Raw genomic sequence first — 24831 nt, 5'->3', positions numbered from 1 at the left:
TTCTACTTTGCACAGCTGTTGAAGAAGGAATTCATAGGGCCTGGATCCATCTTAGGCCTGTTCATGCTGATCATGCTCAGCCACCTTTCCAATGGACTCTGAACTCTGTGTTTAGTGCCTATGAAAACAACAACAGAAGGATAAGACCCCCTCCAGACAGGGGAACCTTGAAGATCGTATCTAGGTTACTCATCGCCTAAGAGAAAACATACACTAATCACCCCTTCCTCCAGACAGGCCATAAATTTTTCTGTATATATCAGAGTATAACCTCAGGTTTATTGATTATTGGCTAATTGTTTGACTGTCTGAGCACACAGCACGTGAATGATGGGGTTATTGGGATTGTATTTTCCTTGGTTTATGTAAGTCTCAAGGAATTTGGAGTGGTGGGTTCAGGCACGTACACACGGGGTATAAAAGATTTTCACAAATGCTGGTCAGGGTCCTTGGCTAAGAGGAGACTCTGCCTTGGGCCCACTGGTGTAATAAACTGCACTCCACTATCTGCATTGTCCTTCTGAGTGAGTTTGTTTCCCAGAACGTGTGGCTACAACACTGTAACTGATCATTATAGCTGCAACTGTTAATCCAAGCATCTATCATTTGAACTAGGCAAAGAAAGAATCCTCTTTTAAACAAATAGCATGGGAAAGTAGAAAGAGTTCTTGATTCTAGCATGACCCAGACATATAGGCTGCTGGTCTCTAAAAGTTAAAACCATAATATCTGGCACTGATAACTGGGAAAGTTATACTGCTTATAGATCACAGCTACTTAAGTTCTTTTAGTTTATTAAAGAATGTAAAAGATAGTCTTACATGATTATTTAGAATCCTTTCATAAACATAGGGCATGCCCTGGCCATTTTAAAGTAAATGTAGAACATACCTAAAGAAAATAAAGATGGAACGAACTCCTGAAAGGACACAAGAAAGCCTGGAATTCTAGACCTGGTTCAATACACAATCAAGACTTATGCAAATCACTTTATCTTCCTGGATTCCAGTTTCTCCACCTTCATATACAACACCTGCCAATTTCCCCACTTTCACCTCCTATAGCCCACCTCTCCCTCTTTACACAGCATCTGTACTAACTCACTTGTTCCTCAAATGTGGCATGCTTTTTCATGCCTTCATTCTTTTTGTAGATGCTATTCCCTGCCTAGCATGACCTTCATACCTTTCTTTGCCTGATTAGCCAAAATTTACATTTTTTCAAATGAATGCTATCAAAATCTACAGTATTCCAACAATGTTGCCATTTCTCCAAGTTCTTCTGGAACTCTTCTGTGGAAGCTATTGTCAGAGATATTAACTAGTCAAAAAACAAATCTGCTCCTTTGAAAGTAGTTCATATCATATTTTCAGGTCCCTCACCATCCGAGCTCCTAGAACTAAAATCTATCTAGATAGATGTGGTCTCAGTTCAGTTCAGTTCAGTCACTCAGTCGTGTCTGACTCTTTGCGACCCCATGAATCACAGCATGCCAGGCCTCCCTGTCCATCACCAACTCCTGGAGTTCACTCAGACTCACATCCGTCGAGTCAGTGATGCCATCCAGCCATCTCATCCTCTGTCGTCCCCTTCTCCTCCTGCCCCCAATCCCTCCCAGCATCAGAATCTTTTCCAATGAGTCAACTCTTCGCATGAGGTGGCCAAAGTACTGGAGTTTCAGCTTTAGCATCACTCCTTCCAAAGAAATCCCAGGGCTGATCTCCTTTAGAATGGACTGGCTGGATCTCCTTGCAGTCCAAGGGACTCTCAAGAGTCTTCTCCAACACCACAGTTTTTCAAAAGCATCAATTCTTCAGCGCTCAGCCTTCTTCACAGTCCAACTCTCACATCCATACATGACCACTGGAGTGGTCTAACATCGTTTAAAACAACACTATCCACTCACTCACTCAACAGTAGCTATTAATGCTGGCTAAAACCAAAACTTTTTGTCAACCAAACCACATTTTTGCCATAAATCCAATTTACAGACAACTACAAGCCTTACATTTTTGTGTTGCTATTAAGTCCTCCCTTCTATCACACCATACTTCTGCATCACCTATTTCTTTTCCCCCTCCTTAGGTTTTCCCCCCCTCGGCGGCTTGCAGGATCTTAGTTCCCTGACCAGAGACTAAACACAGGGCCATGACAGTAAAAGCACAGAGTTCTAACCACTGAATCGCCTGGGAACTCCTTGCATCACCTATTTCACCACACAACTCAAATCTGTTAACCCCAACTATATTCTAATCATTCCCTTCAAAACATTCTTGAATCAAAAAACGATAGCTGACGGTATTCCCCTCCTCTAGAAGTCTACTCCCTTAATAAAGAAAAGGTAGTTATTAAGTCACTAACACATTCCTAGTGGGTCCATGTTGGCTCCTAATAATCACAGCTTTCTTTTCTAAATCCTCATAATACATCCTTAATAAACCATCTGAGATTTTGACTAGGAATATGTCAAGCTCTTACCTTCTTCTCAGACTTAAAAATATGTCTACTGTGGTAATTCTATCATTCCTTAAAGATTACTGACAGTGACTAATCATCATTATAATCATCCCAAAATTCTTTCAGAACACTAAGGTGTAATTTGTCTGGGTCATGAGACTTGAATTTATTCAGAGAAATTAAATGTTTCTATGTAAATGCTTAATGATCTCATGTTTCAGTCTCCTCTTACCAATTCAGTTCTATCCTTGCCAATCTACTGATAATTTACCCTGACAATGGGCATTGTGGGGAGGGCTTCTGGGGCCATTTCAGTCTTGTGGATATATTTTTTTCAAATGTGGTTATTTGGGATTTCACATTTAGAATATCACCCTGTATAAAACATCCTTCCTGAAGAAATATTTATCACAATAAAACTTTCTCTTTTTTTTACGATTCTTCAAAGCAAATCCATAAAACTGTTAGAGGAAGCAGAAATGCTAATTATAGCACAGTTCTTCTTACCACAGCAGCCAACACCAAACTAGTCAATGTATTACAAAATCAGGCTAAGGAAGAATTCTGAAAATGAATATACTGCTGCCACAGACAGGGAAGAAAATGTGTCAAGCCAAAAATTTTAGTTGTCCCTCAAGGTGAAAATATCCCCATAATTCGTCAACATATAAACAGATATTTACTAAACGTGCAGGGTATTTAATCAAAACTACTCATTCAAAACCTAACATCATACTCACACCCTCTCAAAAAATCCAAGCTATAAACATAGGCAGAGAATGATGTTTTCTCCACTCAGCCACCATGGGACAAAGACACTGTCTACCCCACACTTGCCTATTATGTGACACTACTACATTATTCCATACTCAAGCAATTTCTCAATCTTCACTGAGTTCCTTCCCACTGTGTGGCACCCAGCTCTAGGCTAAGTGCTGCTGCTGCTAAGTCGCTTCAGTCGTGTCCGACTCTGTGCGACCTCATAGATGGCAGCCCACCAGGCTCCCCCGTCCCTGGGATTCTCCAGGCAAGAACACTGGAGTGGGTTGCCATTTCCTTCTCCAATGCATGAAAGTGAAAAGTGAAAGTGAAGTCGCTCAGTCGTGCCTGACTCTTAGCGACCCCATAGACTGGAGCCTACCAGGCTCCTCCGTCCATGGGATTTTCCAGGCAAGAGAACTGGAGTGGGGTGCCATTGCCTTCTCTGAAACAAACCACCCAAGTTCCAGTTAATCATTAAAAATTGTATAGTTCACTCATACTCTGGATAACAAATTAAAAATAAAACCAAGTAACAATTTCATTTGTTAAAAACAAATAATAATTAAAATCATGTTTAAGAAGAATATTTAATGACATGGAAAAATATTCAAGACACACTTAAAAATATGGAAAAACGATCAACATATAATAGTAAATTTAAAAAGCAGGATACATTTTTTTCTCTTATGATCTCAATTTTATAAATCTATATTAGTGTCCATATATTTTTTCACTGCAAGTGTTTTTGAAATATTTCCTAACAATCAACATATTCCAAAAGACAGTTTATGCAAGTCAATGAGAAAAAGATAAACACAACAGAAACCATGAACAAAGGACTAAACAGGTAATTCACTGAAGAAATATACAAATGTACATGAACTATATGAAAAGATGTTCAGCCTCACAAATAATTAAATTTAGATTAAAGCAGACATTTACTTCCTAGAAGATTGAAAACACTTTAGAAAAGCAGCTAATATTCCATTACAGATGTAGAGAAAAAAATGGGTAGCATCTTAAAAACTGTAGGGTCACAAAGAGTCTGACATGACTGAGTGACTTGAGCACAGAGTCTAACCTTTTGAGGAAGGTGATTTGGCAATATCTCTTTTACTTTCACTTCATTTTTAACACACTTGTTTATTTACTTAGTTAGCTATTTTTGGCTGCACTGGGTCTTCGTTGCTGCACATGGGGTTCTCTAGTTGTGGTGCAGGAGATTCTCACTCCAGTGACTTCTCCTGTAGCAGACCCAGAGCTGTAGGCGGACCAGCTCCAGCAACTGCGGCACACTGGCTCAGTAGTTGAGGCTCCTGGGCTCTGAAGTGTGGGCTCAGTACTTACCAGTGCTTTCGTAAACTGTAAAGCGAGGATAATGTCTTGTGGTACATAGCAATGAAATCTATTCAATAAATACTATATATTAATTTAATTATTAGGCATGGAGCTGACTGTGTTCCCCATGACCCAGTGTACTTGTGAGTGGGATGATCAGCAGAAGGTAGCATAAAAATGGGTAGAACAAAGCTAACTGGTCCTTAGGAAGATTGATTCAATGACCCTGGCCTCATTAAATTCATCACATTCACTACCAACTGAGCTGAGCAACCAACAGAGCTAGACCAGCAGATCAACAATCCTCCACAAAACACTAAACATACTTCTAGAAGATAAAACTACAAATGCTTAAATATCAACTTTTCAAACAATAAAACTGCACCAAAAAGAATGTTTCACAGTGGGCGTAAAGGATGAATCCTAGATAATTATTTAGCAAAGAAAAGGATTAAAAACCATTTGAACATACAGAATCTTAGAATTAAGCACAACTGGTTAATTTGGCAGGTGATACTTCAAGGTTTTTGTTTTGTTTTTCCCAAGAAGAGACTGTGATCCTAAGTCAACTTGTCAATAGGACTGGTTAAATAACTAAAACTGTACGGATTCACTTTAAAAAAAAAAAAAAAAAGTTCATCCAAACTATTATAAAATTTAGCTCTATTAAAAATTACAAAATAATCACAGGGCAATACAAAACTGGAGAAGGAAATGGCAACCCACTCCAGTACCCTTGCCTGGAGAATCCCAGGAATGGGGGAGCCTGGTGGGCTGCCATCCATGGGGTCGCACAGGGTCTGACACAACTGAAGCGACTTAGCAGCAGCAGCAGCAGCAATACAAAACACCTCTCCTATCACCATTTTAACTCCAAATCTGCCACTGACCCTTAGCTTTTTGAGTATGGGAAAACAATCATTGCTACTCTTCTACAAACCTCCACATTTTTATTACTCAGCACTTGGAAAAGCTGTGGAAGTCTGACTTATTTAAGTTTTAAAAAGTTAAGTACTATGCCTTATCAGGAAAAAAAAAGCATGGTTACATACAATTCTTTGAAAGCCTGAATAAGCAGGCTTTATCTTTTCATAATTAATACAAATATTTACCAAATACCTACTAGATAAAGCATGGTCTTCTAGCAAAGCTAAGAAATTTGTCTACCTGACTCTAGGACAAGTGAAGTTATAACATGTTTTAATTTGTATAAAGACCTATGGTCTTTATAATCAGGAAAAAATTTTAATGTAATGGTCATTGTCAAATAAAGACTCTGGGGAAAGAAGAAAAGAGACATCTAACATACTCACAATAAAACCTTTGGTTTTCTTCAACAGTATAGCAATAATTAATACCTATCTTCATGACACTGTTAAAAAGCTATTTTACAACTACAAAAAACAAGGGGGAAAAGGACACCAGAGATGACACAACTGAGAAAGGAATTCTTCTGACATTCCTGGAAAAGTAATTCTAATGTAGATTCAAAGTTGTTGTAAATTGGGTTTATCCATGTGGTTTATGATTGTTATTTCTAAATCATTTTCTTCTGTCTTTCTGACTTTAAAAATCCTAAAAGTTTCTTAGTTGCTTTCCATATCCTTTCATTATAAAGAATATGGTAAATCAGAAGTCCAGGGATTCCCTGGTGGTTCAGTGGTAAAGAATCTGTCTGCCAATGCACGGGACACGGGATTGAACCAAGATCGGGGAAGATGCCACATGCTGTGGAGACCAGCTAAGCCCCTGCACTGCAACTATTGAGCCTGTACTCTAGAGCCCGGGAGCCACAACTATGGAGTCCATGTGCCACAACTACTGAAGCCCGCGCACCCGAGAGCCCAAGATCCTCAACACAGAAGCCACTGCAATGAGAAGCCCATGGACTGCAACTAGAGTAGCCCCCCCACTCGCCACAACTGAAGAAAAGCCCTCGCAGCAACAAAGACCCAGCACAACCAAAAATAAACAAAATTATTTTTTAAAAAAAGAAGTCACAGATAGCACCCAACGACAACCAGAAAAAGATGCAAACTGCAGGCTACAGGGAAGGATTTCTGAGGTTAGCAAATGAAAACTTTTTTTTTTTTTTTCTTTTCAAAGAAAACTAACTTCAGACAAAAAGCATAAAACATCCTGAAACAGACTTACAAAAGAGAGCTTCTTAGAAACAAAGCCCCAATAACTATTTGGTCTTAAAAAAAAAACATTTCCAGAACTGATAAGAATGGAGAGAGAGGAAAAAAAATATATATATAAAATACCAACCAGCCACAACAATTCAAAAAACAAGTGACCTGACTCCTCTCCTAACAGAGCTCCTCTACTGCATTGTGGTTTGGGGACTGAATCAAAGAGGCCACACAACAGTTCTGCCAGTCAATGATTAAGTTATTGCTTCAGTCAGTTCAGTTCAGTCACTCAGTTCAGTTCAGTTCAGTCACTCAGTCATATCTGGCTCTTTGAGACCCCATGAATCGCAGCACGCCAGGCCTCCCTGTCCATCACCATCTCCCAGAGTTCATTCAGAACACGTCCATCGAGCCGGTGATGCCATACAGCCATCTCATCCTCTGTCGTCCCCTTCTCCTCCTGCCCCTGATCCCTCCCAGCATCAGAGTCCTCTCCAATGAGTCAACTCTTTGCATGAGGTTGGCCAAAGTACTGGAGTTTCAGCTTTAGCATCATTCCTTCCAAAGAACACCCAGAGCTGATCTCCTTTAGAATGGACTGGTTGGATCTCCTTGCAGTCCAAGGGACTCTCAAGAGTCTTCTCCAACACCACAGTTCAAAAGCATCAATTCTTCAGCGCTCAGCTTTCTTCACAGTCCAACTCTCACATCCATACATGACCACTGGAAAAACCATAGCCTGACCTAAATCAAATCCCTTATGATTATACAGTGGAAGTGAGAAATAGATTTAAGGGACTAGATCTGATAGATAGAGTGCCTGATGAGCTATGGACGGAGGTTCATGACATTGTACAGGGGACAGGGATCAAGACCATCTTCATGGAAAAGAAATGCAAAAAAGTAAAATGGCTGTCTGAGGAGGCCTTACAAATAGCTGTGAAAAGAAGAAAAGTGAAAAGCAAAGGAGAAAAGGAAAGATATAAGCATCTGAATGCAGAGTTCCAAAGAACAGCAAGAAGAGATAAGAAAACCTTCCTCAGCGATCAATGCAAAGAAATAGAGGAAAACAACAGAATGGGAAAGACTAGAGATCTCTTCAAGAAAATTAGAGATACCAAGGGAACATTTCATGCAAAGATGGGCTCGATAAAGGGCAGAAATGGTATGGACCTAACAGAAGCAGAAGATATTAAGAAGAGGTGGCAAGAATACACAGAAGAACTGTACAAAAAAGATTTTCACGACCCAGATAATCACGATGGTGTGAGCACTCACCTAGAGCCAGATATCCTGGAATGTGAAGTCAAGTGGGCCTTAGAAAGCATCACTACAAACAAAGCTAGTGAAGGTGATGGAATTCCAGTTGAGCTCTTTCAAATCCTGAAAGATGATGCTGTGAAAGTGCTACGCTCAATATGCCAGCAAATTTGGAAAACTCAGCAGTGGCCACAGGACTGGAAAAGGTCAGTTTTCATTGCAATCCCAAAGAAAGGCAATGCCAAAGAATGCTCAAACTACCGCACAATTGCACTCATCTCACATGCTAGTAATGTAATGCTCAAAATTCTCCAAGCCAGGCTTTAGCAATACGTAAACCGTGAACTTCCTGATGTTCAAGCTGGTTTTAGAAAAGGCAGAGGAACCAGAGATCAAATTGCCAATATCCGCTGAATCATGGAAAAAGCAAGAGAGTTCCAGAAAAACATCTATTTCTGCTTTATTGACTATGCCGAAGTCTTTGACTGTGTGGATCACAATAAACTGTGGAAAATTCTGAAAGACATGGGAATACCAGACATGGAACAACAGACTGGTTCCAAACAGGAAAAGGAGTACATCACTCACTTAGTTGTGTCCAACTCTTTGTGACCCCATGGACTGCAGCACGCCAGGCCTCCCTGTCCATCACCAACTCCCGGAGCTTGCTCAAACTCATGTCCATCGAGTCAGTGATACCATTCAACCACCTCATCCTCTGTCATCCCCTTCTCCTCCTGCCTTTTATCTTTCCCAGCATCAGGGTCTTTTCCTGTGAAGCAGCTCTTCGCATCAGGTGGCCAAAGTATTGGAGTTTCAGCTTCAGCATCAGTCCTTCCAATGAATAGTCAGGACCAATTTCCTTTAGGATGGACTGGTTGGATTTCCTTGCAGTCCAAGGGACTCTCAAGAGTCTTCTCCAACACCACAGTTCCAAAGCATCAGTTCTCAGGAACTCAGCTTGCGTTATAGTCCAACTCTCACATCCATACATGACTACTGGAAAAACCATAGCTTTGACTAGACAGACTTTTGTTGGCAAAGTAATGTCTCTGCTTTTGAATATGCTGTCCAGGTTGGTCACAGCTTTTCTTCCAAGGAGCAAGCGTCTTTTAATTTCATGGCATCTGTAGTGATTTTGGAGTCCAAGAAAATAAAGTCTGTCACTGTTTCCATGTTTCCCCATCTATTTGCCATGAAGTGATGGGACCAGATGCTATGATCTTAGTTTTCTGAATGTTGAGTTTTAAGCCAACTTTTTCACTCTCCTCTCTCACTTTCATCAAAAGGCTCTTTAGTTCTTTCCTTTCTGCCATAAGGGTGGTATCAACTGCACGTCTGAGGTTATTGGTATTTCTCCCGGCAATTTTGATTCCAGCTTGTGCTTCATCCAGCCCAGCATTTTGCAAGATATACTCTGCATATAAGTTAAGTAAGTAGGGTAACAATATACAGCCTTGACATACTTCTTTCTCAATTTGGAACCAGTCTGTTGTTCCATGCACAGTTCTAACTGTTGCTTCTTGACCTGCATACAGATTTCTCAGGAGGCAGGTAAGGTGGTCTAGTATTAATACTTAAGTCATTTCTTAAGTATTGACAAATCTATCATTTCAAAATAATAATCTCAGGAATTCCTTGATGGTCCAGTGGTAAGGACCCTGTACTTTCACTGCCAAGGGGGGAGGTTTGATCCCTGGTCAAACCCCAGGTAAGATCCTACAAGCCACTTGGCATGGCAAAAAAAAAAGGAGTAATCTCATCAATGGTGAGAAGCAGAAAAAAGACCTGGATTCTAACAGTTCTTTCTAAACTGCTGGGGAACAGTGGACCAAAAAACATATTCTCAAATGGGGCTGAAAACATTAAAAAGTGTTTAAAAACTATTATGTCATTTATAAATATTAATCATTACCGTATGTCAAAAGTGGGAGCCGGACTACCTCAGATCGGGCTCTGACAGTTTTTGATTCTATGACCGAGATAAACGAATTCATACTCATATTATGTTTTGCCAACTAGGAGTAGTTTAGAAAACAAGGAATTGGACTCACACTCACAGAGGGATGAAGCTTAATAAGAGGAACCTCCACACATATTCTCCCTGCTCAAGGCCCCTCAGCACTCCATGAAAACATTTTAGATTAATGCAGCTAGGTCAGTCCATTGAGTATATCACAGATGGCCTAGCAAAGTTTTGACTGAAATGCCCATCACACTAATGAACAAAGCAAACAAATTACTAACCTGGCTTTCTTTAACAGGAAACTATGATAGATCCCATGGATGACAATCAAGCAAATATCCTAAGTGTAATATTTGAAAACTTGATGGTCTAAACAATAGCCACTCTCATCTAACTTCCTGGAGCCATAGCCAACTCCTAGGAAGCACACTGAAAATAGCTTGAGAGCCAGCACAGGCCCTCATTTTCCACCATGACAGGACTCCAACATCCAGGGTTACATACTCCAAACTAAAATCAGTCATCACAAAACATGTGGAACACAGACATTTAACCACTGCCTCACCTAAAAACTTTTGAGAACTAAATCTAAAAATTTAGTAGCAATAGCCTATGTATTATCAATGAATTCCACAAGAAGACACCAGCTTCCAAAAGGCAAGGCTTTCTCTCTTCGACTAGGTCCTATGCCTATCCAGCAGTAACCTAAAACATGTCAAGTATAGGTCCCCTCCTGTGTACCCAGGTTCCTGGGAGACTTCTAAGACTACCTGACAATAATTCAAACCCAAGGATGGCAATAGGAATTGAGGAGCTGAGTCAAATCCATCTTCCACCAGTCAGCCAAAAAAAAACAAGGATATAAAAAAGGATATAGGACTAGACTTATAAAAGGATACAGGACTGGAAATGGCATTACCAAAGGAGGACCGAGGCTAGAAAAACTTTATCTATAATCTACTATGAAAGGAAGGAAGGGCTAAACAGAGTCTACGAATTTGGTTTAAACACCAGACAGTTACTCAGGATTTCCTCCTAAGAAAAGAGGAGCAGAGCCCTAGTGTTATTAAAGTGAAATCCACTTACCTTCAATGTGATCCTCCCTACCTAAGGGTGTGTGAAGTAGGTGCTCTTCTGTTCAGAACACAGTCTCTCCAACTAAATTTAGCATATAATTCTAAATTGCCTTGGGGCTGTGTATTGTTTTCTGTGTGTTCCTCTCTCCTCCTGACTTCTTATTTGCTCTACCTTATAAAAGGAAACACATGAACCAACTTAAGAACTCTCCTCCTCCTACCCTTACCCCTGAAAGTATCCACAAATCCCTGAAGTAAGCCATCAGGATTTGAGTTTTGCTTCAGCTAAGAGTCTGAGCTTCAGAACAATGACCATTTTATAAAGAGAATCTGAGAGAATCTGCCCAGAACTGACCAGACTGGTAGAGGAAAATAAAATCTAAGGTTAGTTCAAACCGACTACCTGTTTGAAACTGGCTCATCAAAGTTTTTATACTCCATCTCTGAGAAGAGATAAGCTTTTTTTTTTTTCTTCTAAGTAAAATATCCTTGAGTCATCCAGGAATATGCAAATCAAAACCACACTGTGGTACCACTTCACACCCCTTAGGCCACCCATGATCAAAAAGGTAGTAAGTGCTGGTGAGGATACAGAGAGTGTAACCCTCAAACACCACTAGTGGGAATGTAAAATAGTGCAGCTGTTTTAGAAAACAGTCTGCAATTTCTCAAAAGGTTAAACACTGGCCATTAACCCAGCCATTCCACTCCTAGGCATATACCTAAGAGAAATGAAAATATACATACACAAACGTTCACAATACCATTATCTGTAATAAATGAAAAGTATATAAATAACCCAAATGTACATCAACTTATGATAAGCAAAAGGTGGTGTATCTATACAATATCATTCTGCCATAAAAAGAAACAATGTATGGATACATGTTACAACATAGATGAACCTTGAAAACATGCTAAGTGAAAGAAGCCAGTCACAAAAGACCATATATTATATGATTCCATAGTATGAAATGTCCAAAATAGACAAATCCATAAAGATCAAAGATAGATTCAGATCAGATCAGATCAGTCGCTCAGTCGTGTCTGACTCTTTGCGACCCCATGAATCCCAGCACACCAGGCCTCCCTGTCCAACAACCTACCGCCCTCAAACTCTCTTCTTTCTCAAACTCATCAGCACTTGTTTTTACAAAATTATAATTACAATAATAAGAGTACCTTTCATTTTAATAAAAGGTCTAGAAGAATCTATATTAAAATGTTAACTACTATTTTTACAAGAAGAGATTATATCTTTCTTATACTATGGATGTGAATAATGATGTGAACTAGTACTGATTTGGTGATAAAAAAAAAATAAAAGGTTTCCCCCCACAAAAAAATAGTAGAATAGTGGGTGTTTACAGCTAGGGTGTTAGGGAGTTGGAAGGATACAGGTAGTAACTGCTAATGGATATAGGTTTGAAGGGCAAGTGATGAAAATATTCTAAAATTGATTGTAGTAATGATTGTAAAACTCTGTGAATATACTAAAAAACACAGAATTGTGTATTTTAAATAGAAGACATATCTCAATAAAGACATTTTTATATATTAGAAAGAGAAAGGTGATGCATACTAAGTGATAAGGCAAATGGAGCAAAATGTTAACACTGAGTCCGGAAAAAGGATGCACTAAAGTTCTTGGTACTGAATGACAACGTTTGGTGTGAAGTTGCATCAAAAGAAAAAACTAAAAAAAAAAAAAAAAAAAATACCATCTCTTTCTTGTTAATCACACAGTATCCTTGCTTAACATGAAACAGAAACCTGCCCTAGAAAAAAACAATCATATGTCTGCTCCTGCCAAACGTTTTACTGTCTCCCTACCACCCATCAAATTCCTGCAAAGCATACAAAACATCACTCTAAGAGAAGAAAAAAGGATAAAATGTAGCAAGTGAGATAAATATTCCCCAACTTTCTCAGGACCTGTTTCCTCATCAGTAAAAATCAGGTTATATAATCTCTAAGAGTGCTTCCAAGGACTTCTCTGGTGGTCCAGTGGTTATGTATTCGCCATGCAATACTAAAGTCCCACATGCCTTGGAGCAACTAAGCCCATGCACCACAACTACTGAGCCCACGTGCCACAACTAGAGAGTCTGCACAGCACAGCAACAAAAATCTCACATAATGCAACGATGATCCTGCATGCCACAACTAACCTGATGCAGCCAAATAAATACATATTAAAAAAAAAAAAAGGTGCTTCCATGTTTGACATTCCATGATTCTGTTGTTCTAACTTCACTGCCCAATACAGTTAAGGAGCAGTAAGATCTGTCCAGTCCTCTGGCTTTCCTGGACAGTGAGCCATTTTTTCTCTTTTAATGATGATATTAAAAGATGATTTCAGGGTACTGTCTGTATTCTAAGTAGGTTCATACAGGACACTGGCTAGTATCCCATCTATGTTCCCAAGCCCTCTCTTTAATTCTTGGCAAGACCCACTACTCAGAGCCTAAGAAACTGGAGTAGCAGATTCATGAACCTAGGATACTCATATCTCAATGCTGGGTGCAGGTCAGTGAAAAGGAATATAAGGATTCCAAAGAAAGAAATAGGTTATAAGCATATAGGAAACTTAACTCTAAGACAGAGATAGGGAAAGTTAACTCAAGAGTCCCATATCCTGGTAAACCTGCTGCTGCTGTCACCTGGTGGTGATCATAGAAGAAAAAGCAAAAATGAAGATGTCCAGAACACCCATCTATCAAACAGGTAGAAAGAGAGACTGGAATCTACGACCATCTGCCTCCCCACTTAGAACAGGCCAACAAAATGGGTCAACGTTTCGTAAAATCAAAATCAAAAATGTTCCTTCCAGAATTCCTTATCTCCTTGACAAACTCAAAACCCAAACAAGCAGATACCATTTCTTCCAGTTGGCTAGACCTGTGCTTCACCAACAGATTACCTTTCTTTCCTTCTGCCCAAAGTAATTCCTCAACGAACTCAAAGAGAAACAAAATAAATTTTCATATCTTCTTCAGTTCCTGCACAACAGGTGACTACATAACTTGCCTAAATGCTTAAGTCTACAAGAAAGGGGAAGAGGTGACAGGGAGAAACTTCATATAAAATTAAATGATCAAAGTGTTTTTTTGACAGTGAAAGTTCTATGGTTATTGCTGTAAACAGAAAAGAAGGAATGTTAATCTTTCTCCATAAAGCTAGAAGAATACAGCATCTTTGATCTGTTTGTTCTGGATTCACTTACTAAGAGTATAGAATCTATCTGAAGTATATAACTTAATTTGTTTGAAGAGAACATAGACTCCTCAGTACCTCCCTAGGGAATCTGGGTGCAACTCACAATTTCCTGTAGTTTCCTTTACTATGACATCATCAGTTTGGGAGCTATAAGGCAGAGAGAAAATACACCCTGGAGAGCTTCAACACTGACCCGCATAGAGCTATTTGTATTGTTTTGTTTTCCTTAAAGATTCCCTTTGGGGTCCAGATTCCCCTATGAACCTACCAGAAATGAAATGAAGAAAAAAAAAAATTCCTTCAATCAGTGCTTATTCTAGCAAAGGCCACCTACTGAATAAACAGCCTTGGCATTCCACTACTGCAACCATATTTAAAAAGAAAAATACCCCTCTACACATTTTATACATCTCATCCCCCTCTTTATTCTCTCAATAAGCTTTCACAAGGATACAATTTTAGCTTCCTGAAAAGCCAGATAATTAACAGATATTCACTAAAAGAGAACTAACACTTTTGAGAGTCTACTTGATAAGACACTTTTTATTTAAATTCTCTTTTTTAGAGATGAGGACCCCAGCAGTTATATAACTTGGCCTCCAGTCACAGAGATAGTCAATAGCAGAGTGAGAATGTTTAACCCCAAAACCCATGTTCTCACTAACAAATCAAATCATTCCCAATTCGACTCATAAGCTTTATCATCTGCAAATCATTTTCTTTATTTTTGAAAATCAAATAGACACTCAAAAGCACAGCATAAAAATAACACTGGTTTATTTCACCAATTTAAAGTTTCTTTTACTGAGGAGAACTGTATCATTTTAAGTCTTTTTGTCAACATGTTAGTGTTTTCTAAAATCCCAGCCAAGCAATGAAATGCAGTTTATGGTACAAGAGGGGCACTGGATCAAAGTGAGGCAATTTACTGTCCTTCGTGGGCTCATTTTCTTCTCTGAGATCCTTCCAGCTCCAGTACCATGAACTGAATTCCAACAACTATATCTCAAAGTCATAAATTTAACAAATAGGAAACACAGATGAAAAGTTAGCCTCAGATTACAGGAATTCAAAGACCTAAAAAAGAGAACTTTAAACTACCCCAACCAAGTACTAATTGTATTACTGCTTCATGATTTTTTTCTCCACCTGCTATTAATTTGAGGAAGTAGTGTATTTGCTCTGACCTTGTTAAAGGTCATCGATTTATCATTTTTTAAAAAGACAGTCCATTTTGATGCATGCATCTAATTTTTTTTCATAAGAAACACTGAAATTTTTCTGGTTGGTGGGGGGACACACAAAACTTGTCCTGTCATCTCTGAAGCAAAGGAAAATTAGTCAACAGGATATTCGCTTTCAGGAGAAAAACTCTAAACACATCATGACAGAACAGTAAAAAGGAATCTCCCTCATCCAAATCAGGATGATTCAACAAACCTCCACCTACATAAAACCTGCAAACTGGACACTCCAGACGAAAACTTTTCCAAAACCAATGACGGTGCAGTGGTGAATTCGCGGGGACTTTACAACTCTGACACCGGTGCAGTGGAATTCACGGGATTTTACAATTCTGACACTCATGTGCAATTAGTGCCAGATCTGATCTGGGCCTTATCTTCACTTCCCCACCACTTCCCTTTGAAAGATGACTTGAGAAGCATCACTACGCAACCCAGGCTCTCCAAGTAGGCTGCTGCCCTCTTATTCACCGATGACGCTGGTCTCATAAAGGGCATAAATTATTTTCAATTTAAAAAAAAAAAAAAACACGGCACGGCCCCGGGTTACGAACCCTTTCCAGAACGAAGGGAGTTCTCGCCCTCCTTGGTGTGGCCCAAGTTCACTTTATTACTTCACGTCCCATCAACTCAGGGGGCCTAGCCCAGGGCTGGGTTAGAAATGTTTTGAGGAACTGCGATCACAGGTTTCCTGGGAGGAGGCCAAATAAAACTCACCAAGTTTTTGTTTTCCTTTCTTTTTTAAAGTCTGGGTGGAACTTACTTTCACCAGGAGTGGGATGCCTTCTTCCCTCCCTAACGGGTGTTCGAGAACAAGCTTCCCTTTTATTTTACACTAAGTCAGTCAACCTTCACCGAACTGAGAACACAATCCTTCCCTCAGCCGCGAGGACCTGGCCACAAGAGCGGCGGGGAGGAGGGACCGTTCGGACCCGTTATGGCTCAGGGCCCCTCTGCCCGTTTCCCCTCCTCAGCCCCACGCCCCCTTCCCCGCGCTCGCCCCTCGCCCGTCTCCCGGGACAAAGCCAGGGTGAGGGAGGATTTCTCGGGGGTCGCCGGCGGCCGCGGACGCGGGGAAGCGGCCCCGGACTCAGCGCTCACTCACCCGACAGCTCGTCCGGCTCCAGCCCGGTCTCGGTATCCAGCCCGCAGATGACAAAGTAGTCGGCGAAGCGACTGGGCGCCGAGCCCCCTCCGCCGCCGCCGCCGCTCATGGCGCCGGGGCCGAGCCGGGCCGGGCCGTGCGGAGCGTCGAGCCCCCGCACCCGGGCGCCCGCCCGCCCTCAGGCCGCCCCTCCCGCCGCCGCCGCCGCTACCGCGGCTCCGGCCGCCGCCCCCGGCCTTGGCCCGGTCCCCGCGGCCGCCGCGGCTGCCGTGACGGGGCAGGGGGGCACCGGGCCGCCCCGCGCCGCATCCTGGACTCCTTCCCCTCCGCTTCGCGGCCGCTGTCGCCAGCCGAGAGCGCCGCGGCCGGAGCGAGCTCGGAGAAGGGCGGAAAGCGCTGAGGAGAACCCCTACCGCGGCTCCCTCCCGCCTGCGCAGGCGCCGTTGGGGAGGGGGCGGGCTCCTCGCCGAAAGGATGACGTGATGCTCTTCTGGCCTGGCGGGCTGCGGCTTCCAAGGCTGTCGCCGCAGCGCGGCAGGCAACTGCTGGATCGCCCGCATCCGCCACCCCCTCGGGGCTGCGACTCCGTTAGGAAGGGCAGCGGAGGTGCGGGATGAGTGGACGCATCCTTCAGAGCCTGGCCCCTGGCCCATGCTCCGCCCCCACCCCCGCCTCCCACTAAAGGCCCGACGAGCTGTCATGGGAATAGGTTTTAAGATTGAGCTAGGAAGCCCAGCTCATCCTAACTCTAAGAAGCCCACCGGCCTAAACCGCAGATAGCCTTCTCCCCAGCCCCGCTCCCTGACGTCCATGGCTGGCTTTTTCTCTAGTAGAGCTGGTGATGTCTCCTCCTTCGCCAGATGTGAATCAGCCTGCTCTGTATTTACACTTGGCTTATAAATGGGGAAACTGAGGCTCAGAAAGAAGCGAGGCCTTTCCCCAAGGTTACTCTGAAAGACAAAGCCTGGAGTTGAATCCTGAGCTTGTGATCAGTCCCTGCCCTCTCACCCCGATTCCAAGCAGGCCTTTTCCCTTGCACATGGTTGTGCCCTTCTCTCTCCTAGAGCCTCCAGAGGCCCCTGTTACTGCGAGCTCCCCTTCTGCTTCTGACAATTCTCAGTTCCATCCCTAAGCAAGTTCTCCTGAGAGAAGTGGGGGACCAGGAGAGAAACTTGCTTCCTGGTACTTGGATTGGGACCCTCCGATTTGATTTCCCACAGAATCTAAGCAGAAAACAGGAGATCAGAAATCAAGAAGGCAATGTGTATAGTGGTTACTTCTAGTAGGCTCTAGAAACAGTGCTCAGATTTGAAACCTGACTTTATCATTTACTGTGTGACCTTGGGCAGTTTCCAGGTGCCAGCAATCGTGTTTCTTGTGATTACATAAAATGAATGCTCATACGGGTTAAGTGATCAGAATAGTGTCTGGAAGTAGAAGGCACTCAATAAATATTAGAGATTATATTATTATTCCAACAAGAGGTGTGCCTAGGGACTGTTCTGACAGGCTGCTGCTAAAGGCCTGAGAAGGCAGCTGGCTTCCCCAAAGGCTCACCCTGAGTTCTCTCCTGGGTACCTCTCTCAAGTATTGGTTCCCGCGGGGAGGGTGACTTGGAGGTCACAGCCAACATCACTTGAAACCATAGCACCTGATCCTCTTTGTATGTAACCTGCCTGAACCAGTAAGAAAAAAAGTGCAGAAAAGATAGCTTTACAAAGTGCATTGAGGGTGGTGCCTCACCCTGTCTTGCATGCTGGGGACACAGAGACAGGAGAGGAGGCTCAGAGAGCTAAATGGTTACAATGCATGGAAAGGGGGCATCCTTCCAGGATGGGTGATAGTCAGGAAAGGCTTCCAGGAGGAGATATAATCCGACCTGAGTTCCAAAGGACCAAAAGAAATATCTCAAGTGAAACAGGGAGAGAAAGATGTTTCAGATAGCATGTGCAACAACACACAGGGAGTGACAGGTTGAAATGGTTACATAGGAGCAACAAGATGTAATTCATTTCTCTGGAAGACAGAATTAAAAGATGAAACCAGGGAGAGAGGAGGAACAAAGCAGGAAAGGCTTCAAATGCCAGGCTAAAGAATTTACCCTGTGTCAGAGGAATGGTAAACTGGAGGAGTTTAAGCTGAGGCGTGACAAGATCTGATTTACATCTTAGAACGTTCACTCTGGGAGTCATGTAGAAGAAGAGACTTAAAAAGGCCTTGATTATTCTCAGTTTGAAGTCCAGAAACTTTTTATTCAATGTGTCCAGGGTGATCAGGTGCTAGGAGACCTCTCACACTAACTGAACTCATAAAACAAGTTAGAAACAAAAGACTATATTAATTTGCCCTGGGAAATGTAACTGCTCAGAGGCCCAGAATATTCAACTGTAAAGTGATCTCCTTCCAGTAGGAAATATGTTTGGCAGAGTGATTGCTTCTTCCAGATTCAGAGGAAAACAACAGAGCTGCGTGCTCTTGTTTTAGATTAAATCCTCACTTCCACTCTTGCTAGTTATGTGAGCAGAGGTACATCAGTTAACTTCTCTGAAATGGGAATAATCATTCTTACCCCCACAAGATTGCTTTCAAGATTCTTAATTTTTTTAATGAAGGAAGAAAGGAATTTAAATGTCTGGAACATAATATACTCTTTTCTTCTTAAACCAATGTTTCTTTCTAATATTTATTTATGTATTTGGCTGCACTGGGTCTTAGTCATAGCATACAGGATCTTCGTGACACATAGGCTCAGTAGTTGTGGCTCGGGCTTAGTTGGTCCATGGCATGTGAGATCTTAGTTCCCTGATCAGGGATCTGACCCATGTCCCCTGCATTGCAAGATGGATTCTTAACCACTGGACCACCAGGGAAGTCCTCATAACATACTCTTAATAAGCAGCAACTTGGAGCACCCATTTCAGCACCGAGGATCTGGGAGAGAGCAAGTCGACATCTGAGGGAAGGTAAATACAGGAAATACTCCTAGACTTCTCTGGTGACTCAGATGGGAAAGCATTCTGCAATGCAGGAGACCTGGGTTCGATCCCTGGGTTGAGAAGATCCCCTGGAGAAGGGCCTGGCAACCCACTCCAGTGTTCTTGCCTGGAGAATCCCATGGACCGAGGAGCCTGGTAGGCTGCAGTCCATGGGGTTGCTAGGAGTCAGACACGACTGAGCGACTTCACTTTCACTTTCCACTTTCATGCATTGGAGAAGGAAATGGCAACCCACTCCAGTGTTCTTGCCTGGAGAACCCCAGGGACAAGGGAGCCTGATGGGCTGCCGTCTATGGGGTCGCACAGAGTCGGACACGACTGAAGCGACTTAGCTGCAGCAGCAGGAGGTTGGTCATAACTTTCCTTCCAAGGAGTAAGCGTCTTTTAATTTCATGGCTGCAGTCACCATCCACAGTGATTTTGGAGCCCAGAAAAATAAAGTCTGACGCTGTTTCCACTGTTTCCCCATCTATTTCCCATGAAGTGATGGGACGGGATGCCATGATCTTCGTTTTCTGAATGTTGAGCTTTAAGCCAACTTTTTCAGTCTCCTCTTTCATCAAGAGGCTTTTTAGTTCCTCTTCATTTTCTGCCATAAGGGTGGTATCATCTGCATATCTGAGGTTCTTGATATTTCTCCCAGCAATCTTGATTCCAGCTTGTGATAAACTATACTAAAAAAGAATAATAATATTTTTAAAAAGAATGTCTACATGGTGTATAACTGAGTCACTTTGCTGTATAGAAGACATTGGCAGAACATTGTAAATCAACTATATGTCAAAAAAAATAAAATTTTAAAAAGAAGCAAATGAGATTAACTAATTAATTAAAATTTTAAGAAACAAATGAGACTTTTTCTGTCTCTCTTTTTTGCCTTCCACCAGCTAGAAGTAAAGAATTTGGAGGTTCTAAGGAATGGCAAAACAGAAGACAGAGAAACCTGGATCTCTGAATCAACTACATGGAGGAAAGGCTCTCGCTGACCAAAAATACCCCCATAGGACTGTTTGGTGAACAGAAAATAGACTTCAGTTGTGTTAAGCCACTGGTAATGTGTTGTTTTTTGTTATGGCAACCAGCATTACCATCACTCAAGTAGAAGACATTGGGGTGGGGGAAACAGATTACAGAGAGCCTTGTAGGCACATTGTAAACATTTTACCTTTGTCTCTGAATAAAATGAAAAATCACTGGAGATCCACAATGTGGATCACAATAAACTGTGGAAAATTCTTAAAGAGATGGAAATACCAGACCACCTGCCTCCTGATGCATGCAGGTAAAGAAGCAACAGTGAGAACCAGACATGGAACAACAGACTGGTTCCAATTTGGGAAAGGAATACATCAAGGCTGTATATTGTCACCCTGTTTATTTAACTTAAATGCAGAGTACATCATTTGAAATGCTGAGCTGATGACTCACAAGCTGGGATTAAGATTGCCAGGAGAAATATCAACAATCTCAAATATGCAGATGATACCACTCTAATGGCATAAAGTGAAGAGGAAGTAAAGAGCCTCTTGATGAAGGTGAAAGTGGAGAATGAAAAAGCTGGCTTAAAAGTCAACATTCGTAAAACTAAGATCATAGCATCCGGTCCCATCATTTAATGGCAAATAGATGGGGAAACAATTGAAACAGTGATAGACTTTACTTTCTTGGGCTCCAAAATCACTTTTGCTTGTGCTTCCCTGGTGGCTCAGATGGTAAAGAATCTGCCTGCAATGTGGGAGACCTGGGTTCAATCTCTGGGTTAGGAAGATCCCTTGGAGAAGGGAATGGCAACCCACTCCAGTATTCTTGCCTGGAGAATTCCATGGACAGAGGAGCCTAGTGGGCTCTTGTCCATGGGGTAGCAAAGAGTAGGACACGACTGAGCGACTACACTTTCACTTTCCAAAATCACTGTGGATGGTGACTGCAGCCATGAAATTAAAAGATACTTGCTCTTTGGAAGGAAGCTATGACAAATCTAAACAGTGTATTAAAAAGCAGAGACATCACTTTGCTGACAAAGGTATAGTCAAAGCTATAGTTTTCCCAGTAGTCATGTATGAATGTGAGAGTTGGATCATAAAGAAGACTGAGCACCAAAGAACTGATGCTTTGGAATTGTGCTGTTGGAGAGACTCCTGAGAGTCCTTTGGATAGCAAGGAGATCAAACTAGCCAATCCTAAAGGAACTCCACCCTGAATATTCACTGGAAGGACTGATGCTAAGCTGAAGGTCCAATACTTTGGCCATCTGAGGCGAAGAGCCAATTCATTGGAAGAGACCTTTATACTGGGAAAGATTGAAGGCAAAAGGGGAAGGGGGCGGCAGAGGATGAGATAGTTAGATAGCATCATTTATGCTATTGAATGTATCAATATTGATATATTTGAGGAAATGCCAGGAAATAGTGAGAGACAGAGGAGCTTGGCATGCTGCAGTCCACGAGGTTGCAAAGAGTTGGATACGGCTAGGCCACTGAACAACAAAAGGTACCATTTTAAGCATTTTATATACATTAACTCTGTCTAGAACTTGTCCTGAACTCAAGATTTGTATATCCAACCGATTTCTATCATATAAATCTGAAAGTCGCTAAGAGACATCTCAAAGTTAACATATTCCAAATCAAATTTCTAATTTACACCCATAATACGATGCCCCTTCCATACGCTTTCCCTATCTCAGTAATTGGCAACCTCATGCTTTCAGTTCATTTCAAAAACTTCACACTCGTTCCTCTCTCTCTCTCTTTCCCTCCCTCCTCACACTTATACCACATGCACACAAACACACAGACACACACATATGCACACATACCACATCATATCCATTAGAAAAGTCTATTGCTTTTGAAAATTTTAACAAAGTAAAGCATAGAAAGTTGTCTACTTTTAACCCTTGTTTGGTTCAGAAAGTTATCAAAGGAAGCTGGAGAAAGAACAGGTTTTTGAAAGTGTGAAACATCTTGGTTATGTGAATTCCAGAAAATCACTAAGCATGGTTTGAAAAATATTGGGTTAGTCAAAAAGTTTATTTGAGTTTTCAATAACATCTATTGGGAAAATCTGAATGAACATTTTGACCAATCCAACACTTTGTAACTATATCTTATAAGTTACCCGTACGTTTAGTTAGTATTGCTGGATAATGATATCAATAGTGGAAAAACTGAGGAAAAACACAAATTCATACTGTATAAAATATAATGATAGCTACGATAATAAATCCATTATTTTTAATATAAAGAAAAAAGTAGGTAATTTTATTAAGTCAGTTTATTTCCCTTTGCTTAATACATAGTCAATAAACATTTCTAAAATATCAGTTTGAAATACACAGGGTTACTTGCCTTATAACTCCCATGGGTGTCAGTTCTTCCCTAGAGAAATGTAGGAATAGCAGAACTAATCTTGCAAGTTTGTACCTTACATAGAAGCACCAAAGTAAAGAGAGGGAAGGAGGATGTGATCCCAATAGATCAGTTCAAGAGCAGAGAAGTGAGCCCCTAGGAATGGTCCACACAGGTCCGCTTACAGACACGAACCTTCCTTCAAAAGCTGGAATGAGGTCATTGGTATATCTTGGATCAACACTAACTGCAAAATTATATATATTTGCATTGCAGTATTATGATTATACAGTGGAAGTGAGAAATAGATTTAAGGGCCTAGATCTGATAGACAGAGTGCCTGATGAACTATGGAATGAGGTTCGTGACATTGTACAGGAGACAGGAATCAAGACCATTCCAATAGAAAAGAAATGCAAAAAAGCAAAATGGCTGTCTGGGGAGGCCTTACAAATTGCTGTGAAAAGAAGAGAAGCGAAAAGCAAAGGAGAAAAGGAAAGATATAAACATCTGAATGCAAAGTTCCAAAGAATAGCAAGAAGAGATAAGAAAGCCTTCTTCAGCGATCAATGCAAAGAAATAGAGGAAAACAACAGAATGGGAAAGACTAGGGATCTCTTCAAGAAAATCAGAGATACCAAAGGAACATTTCATGTAAAGATGAGCTCAATAAAGGACAGAAATGGTATGGACCTAACAGAAGCAGAAGATATTAAGAAGAGATGGCAAGAATACACAGAAGAACTGTACAAAAAAGATCTTCATGACCCAGATAATCACGATGGTGTGAGCACTCACCTAGAGCCAGACATCCTGGAATGTGAAGTCAAGTGGGCCTTAGAAAGCATCACTATGAACAAAGCTATTGGAGGTGACGGAATTCCAGTTGAGCTATTCCAAATCCTGAAAGATGATGCTGTGAAAGTGCTGCACTCAATATGTCAGCAAATTTGGAAAACTCAGCAGTGGCCACAGGACTGGAAAAGGTCAGTTTTCATTCCAATCCCAAAGAAAGGCAATGCCAAAGAATGCTCAAACTACCGCACAATTGCACTCATCTCACACGCTAGTGAAGTAATGCTCAAAATTCTCCAAGCCAGGCTTCAACAATATGTGAACTGTGAACTTCCTGATGTGCAAGCTGGTTTTAGAAAAGGCAGAGGAACCAGAGATCAAATTGCCAACATCCGCTGGATCATAGAAAAAGCAAGAGAGTTCCAGAAAAACATCTATTTCTGCTTTATTGACTATGCCAAAGCCTTTGACTGTGTGGATCACAATAAACTGTGGAAAATTCTGAAAGAGATGGGAATACCAGACCACCTGATCTGCCTCTTGAGAAATTTATATGCAGGTCAGGAAGCAACAGTTAGAACTGGACATGGAACAACAGACTGGTTCCAAATAGGAAAAGGAGTTCGTCAAGGCTGTATATTGTCACCCTGTTTATTTAACTTATATGCAGAGTACATCATGAGAAACGCTGGACTGGAAGAAACACAAACTGGAATCAAGATTGCCGGGAGAAATATCAATAACCTCAGATATGCAGATGACACCACCCTTATGGCAGAAAATGAAGAGGAACTCAAAAGCCTCTTGATGAAAGTGAAAGTGGAGAGTGAAAAAGTTGGCTTAAAGCTCAACATTCAGAAAATGAAGATCATGGCATCCGGTCCCACCGCTTCATGGGAAATAGATGGGGAAACAGTGGAAACAGTGTCAGACTTTATTTTTCTGGGCTCCAAAATCACTGTGGATGGTGACTGCAGCCATGAAATTAAAAGATGCTTACTCCTTGGAAGGAAAATTATGACCAACCTAGATAGCATATTCAAAAGCAGAGACATTACTTTGCCAACAAAGGTTCGTCTAGTCAAGGCTATGGTTTTTCCTGTGGTCATGTATGGATGTGAGAGTTGG

The 24831-nt window shown here is 41.5% G+C and overlaps 1 protein-coding gene across 5 annotated transcripts in view; it reads right to left on the bottom strand.

Annotated features, from left to right (window-relative positions):
• The window catches only part of DENND5A (DENN domain containing 5A), a 94030-nt gene extending 77309 nt beyond the window's left edge, over positions 1 to 16721 (bottom strand). For 4 of the 5 annotated variants that reach the window (XR_011570858.1, XM_070803694.1, XM_070803697.1 and 1 more), the window contains exon 1: positions 16563 to 16721. Coding sequence is in view for 4 of the 5 variants with exons in the window: in XM_070803694.1 (XP_070659795.1) it covers positions 16563 to 16671 (109 nt within the window). In the remaining variant the exon portion in view is untranslated. The remainder of the gene's footprint in view (positions 1 to 16562) is intronic. The other variant, XM_070803695.1, reaches the window with a different exon arrangement.
• Positions 16722 to 24831: the final 8110 nt, after the last annotated feature.

Source organism: Bos indicus, chromosome 15 (genome assembly GCF_029378745.1).
Source record: "Bos indicus isolate NIAB-ARS_2022 breed Sahiwal x Tharparkar chromosome 15, NIAB-ARS_B.indTharparkar_mat_pri_1.0, whole genome shotgun sequence".
Taxonomy (NCBI): domain Eukaryota; kingdom Metazoa; phylum Chordata; class Mammalia; order Artiodactyla; family Bovidae; genus Bos; species Bos indicus.
The sequence above is the reverse complement of the archived record's forward strand: the minus strand, read 5'-3'. Positions and strand labels throughout refer to the sequence as shown.